Here is a 3,695-nt window from a genome sequence, read left to right as displayed (position 1 = left end):
CGCGGTCGGAGCCGGCGTGTCCGCCCCTGGCTCTTCGCGGCCCGCGGGGCTCACTGCTGCTCCCCGGCGCCTCTTCCTCCGCCTGCCTGCGGCCTCCACGCGGGGCCAGGGCCGGCAAAAAGTAGTTGAGGGCGTTACCGTGGGCCCTTGGATCAAGCGAAGGGGTTTTGTGCAGTTCGAAAGCTTGGGAAGCTGTTTTGAAGGCCGTGAGAGCCTTGGATCGAGCAGTGGCCTTAGGTTTATTCTCGCCTAACTCCTGTCAATTCTTACTGCTCCCAGGTGTTCAAACGCTTCGTCGAGATTGGCAGAGTTGCCTTCATTTCCTTTGGGCCGCATGCTGGCAAGCTGGTGGCCATTGTGGATGTTATTGACCAAAACAGGGTAAGCTATGAGTGCTGTACCTTTATTTTTTCCTTTCTGCCTTAACAGAAGTTTGTACACTAAGACAGAATGTGTCGATTTTAAAGGAAATTTTCTGTGAATAGATTTTTCAAAGAAATAAGCAATTGACAAAAAGATGGGATGTAACAGCTGTTGTTGTGTTTGAAACTTTCAGTAGCAAGCTTTTTTCACTGGCAAGTGATAGATTCCCCTCTCTGTTATGTCTCCTAGGAGTAGAAGTGGACAAGTGATAATCAGTTGGAGTCTAAAACTTAGGAATGAAATGGCATTAATGTATGTTCAAAGCAAAAGTTTGGGCTAGGGGACTCTTTTCGCTTAATGTTCCTGAAAAAGCTGGGGAAAAAAAAAAAGAAAGATGAAGTATGTCATCTTAGTTCTGTGTGCTTCTTTTAAAGCTCAGTTTGTTTTTTTTCCAAAGACAAAGATGGGCCTTTAAAATTCTTTTTGTAAAGCTTGGGTTGTATATGCAAGACTTAACAATCTTGGGTTTTGTCTGCGTAACATTTATTTCAATTTTGGACCATTGTTGTCGAGATACTGTTCATACATTATTAGGAAGCTGCTGTCTAAATCAAGTATGATGGGAAAGCTGCTACAAAACCCCCATGTTTGTTTTCCTTTTTCAGGCACTAGTTGATGGCCCCTGCAGTGGTGTCAGAAGGCAGGCTATGCCCTTCAAGTGCATGCAGCTGACTGACTTTGTTCTCAAGTTCCCACACAGGTGAGTTGTTGGCATTTTTTTGACCTGTGTAAAAAAAAAAAACATGCTGTCACTTGATGACTGAATTCTGTGATCTGATGCTTGCTAAATACAGAAAGTTCATACAAGTAAATGGATTAACACGTCTGCACAGTAAAAATTTGGCAGACCGTGTTATCATAGTTGAATACATAGTTAATAGGTAGTTAAGTTTTCATTACCAATATTGGCTGATAACCGCTGTTCAGGAGCAAAGGAAATGGCACACTGGCATAGGCAACTTGCAGATAGTTGTGGGGTGGATGGTGTGGGGGGAAGCAGTTGCAGTAAATACTGTGCAGCTTTGCTTTTGCTACTGCTTAGGTCACCGTCAGACATTAAATACGTTCCCTGCCTACAGAACTACACTGGAATTGCAGGAGGCTGAACTCATTCTGTTCTCTTTAGCTTAGTTACTATATGAGTTTCTGTAATTTAGAAACAAAAATTACTGCCTTTCTGATTCTAAAGCAGTGCTAGGAATAGTGTGTGAGTATGCCTCTTGGAGTTGCTCATCTGTCAGTCCTAGCAAAGCATTTACACATCGAAATGTTAATTAGGCCACGGAGATGTATGTGGCATTGACTTAAAGTAAGTGTCTGAAGTAATGTAGAAGGGTGGTCTTCCCTTGTATGAAACTTGATGGGCCAGCATCAGAGAGAACCTTTTTTTATAAAGACACTGAATATAATTTTGTGACTGTTGTAATGCAGTGCTCGTCAGAAGTGCGTGCGACTTGCCTGGGAGAAGGAAAATATAAATGAAAAATGGGCAGCGACAAGATGGGCAAAGAAGATTGAAGCCCGAGAAAAGGTACAGATTTTCACTGAATGAGTAATACATGTTGTACTGCTTCTGCTTATTAAACGTAGGCACAATGTAATAAACTGTGTTTTCAATTGCAGGCTAAGATTAAAGTTAGACAAGGCATAGATTTTTAAAAGTTGCTACCTATCAGCTTCACCTTCTTGTATTTTAACAGTAAATGTGGTTTTGTTCAGTCATTTCTATAACCACCTTTTTTCTTGCACCATCACTTCCCAGCAAAGTCCTTAAGTAGTGAACTAGTTCCAGATGTGCAACTAAACCTAATTTGCAGATGATCAGAGTTACCTGTGGAATGTTTTGAAAGACTGAGTTTTACTATACTTGTGTATGTATATATCAGAGCTTCATGACTCATTCTTTTCAAACAGAAAGCCAAAATGACTGACTTTGATCGCTACAAGGTTATGAAAGCAAAGAAAATGGTGAGTGTTTGAGTGTCGCTTCTTTATGGGGTTAATGCTTGTAGCTTTCACTTCAGAGTCACATACAGATGTTAGTAGCCTTACTTTTATAGCTGGCTTGGGTTACGGAGTGACACAAAGTATGCGAATGCCTTGAATTTTTCATGCTGCTTTGGCTACCACTTCAGTAGTTGATCAGACTTGAACCCACGTGATCTGTGTGTCAGTCCTCCAAGTTATAGCTGAGAAAGGAATTACCTGCTGATGAAATCGGATATTCTTGGTGGGTTACTGTTAGTATTTCAGTCTATAATGAAAGTCATTACACGTGAAATATTGGGGTGCCCAAGTTACCAGCCAGAATGATGTCCACTTGGTAGATCAGAACAGCTTTAGGTGGAATTTGACATTTTAAATGTAATACATGGTAAATCTTTTGACTATATAATAGGAATATAATTGGTTAGCAAAGGGTAATTACCAAAAGGGCAGAATCTGAAAGCTTAGAATTTAAATTAAGGCATAATATTGGAGCCGTTGCTATTTTCATTCTGATGAATAGTAAACATTTTCCTTTTTTACAGAGAAACAGGATCATCAAGCATGAAATGAAGAAGCTCCAGAAGATGTCTTCTAAAAAAGGCAAGAAGCCAGAGAAGTCAGAGAAGCCAGAGAAGTCAGAGAAGGCGCAGAAGTCAGAGAAGGTGCAGAAGGCACCGAAGGCGCAGAAATAAAATGAACTTCTCGTTATGTATGACTTTGTGTCCTTGTTCTGATTCTTTAAAATTAACAAATGGTTAAACATCTGATTTAAATTGTAATCATAAGTTCACTTTTGCTTGTGACCAAGAATTGTTGTCTGTCTCATTTATTAATGTCCAAGTGTTGGGTTCTAGTGTTTCCCAGGCACATGCAGAAATGTTTTTGTCATGTTCTGTGAAGTTGACCATACAGACTGTGCTCGGTACTCCGTACCCAATGCCAGCTGAAATATTTGCATACCCAGTTATTTGAAGTAGGTTGGATCCTGACGTTTTAAAGCAGTCTGCTCTTGAGATGGTTGAGAATGAACAGAATCACTTATGCGGTCTTGAGTGTGGAAGATGAGAAATAATCAGTTATACCGATTTTTCTGTATAAATTAAGGCATAAACTGAAGTATATGTTCTGGTTAGAATATAAGTATGTCGGTGTTTGAAAGACTGACAAATTGCTGTTCAAATGCTTTAAATTACTCCATATTTTCTAAAAAACATCCACCATTCTTTAAGTAGTGACCTGGAACACTTGCATACTTCAGTTGTCTAACACCACAGTTGTCCTGT

The 3,695-nt window shown here is 40.2% G+C and overlaps 1 protein-coding gene across 1 annotated transcript in view; it reads left to right on the top strand.

Moving 5' to 3' along the window:
• Positions 1–3,127, top strand: part of RPL14 (ribosomal protein L14) — a 4,864-nt gene extending 1,737 nt beyond the window's left edge. Inside the window, exons 3-7 of the mRNA XM_019473200.1 lie at positions 238–381; positions 1,029–1,123; positions 1,855–1,954; positions 2,338–2,391; positions 2,955–3,127. Of these exons, the coding sequence (XP_019328745.1) occupies positions 238–381; positions 1,029–1,123; positions 1,855–1,954; positions 2,338–2,391; positions 2,955–3,104 (543 nt within the window). The 3' untranslated portion in view covers positions 3,105–3,127. The remainder of the gene's footprint in view (positions 1–237; positions 382–1,028; positions 1,124–1,854; positions 1,955–2,337; positions 2,392–2,954) is intronic.
• The last annotated feature ends 568 nt before the right edge of the window (positions 3,128–3,695 follow it).

The sequence above is a fragment of the Aptenodytes forsteri genome, unplaced genomic scaffold, assembly GCF_000699145.1.
Source record: "Aptenodytes forsteri isolate BGI_AS27 unplaced genomic scaffold, ASM69914v1 Scaffold662, whole genome shotgun sequence".
Lineage (NCBI taxonomy): Eukaryota > Metazoa > Chordata > Aves > Sphenisciformes > Spheniscidae > Aptenodytes > Aptenodytes forsteri.
This window is presented reverse-complemented; position numbering and strand designations above follow the sequence as displayed.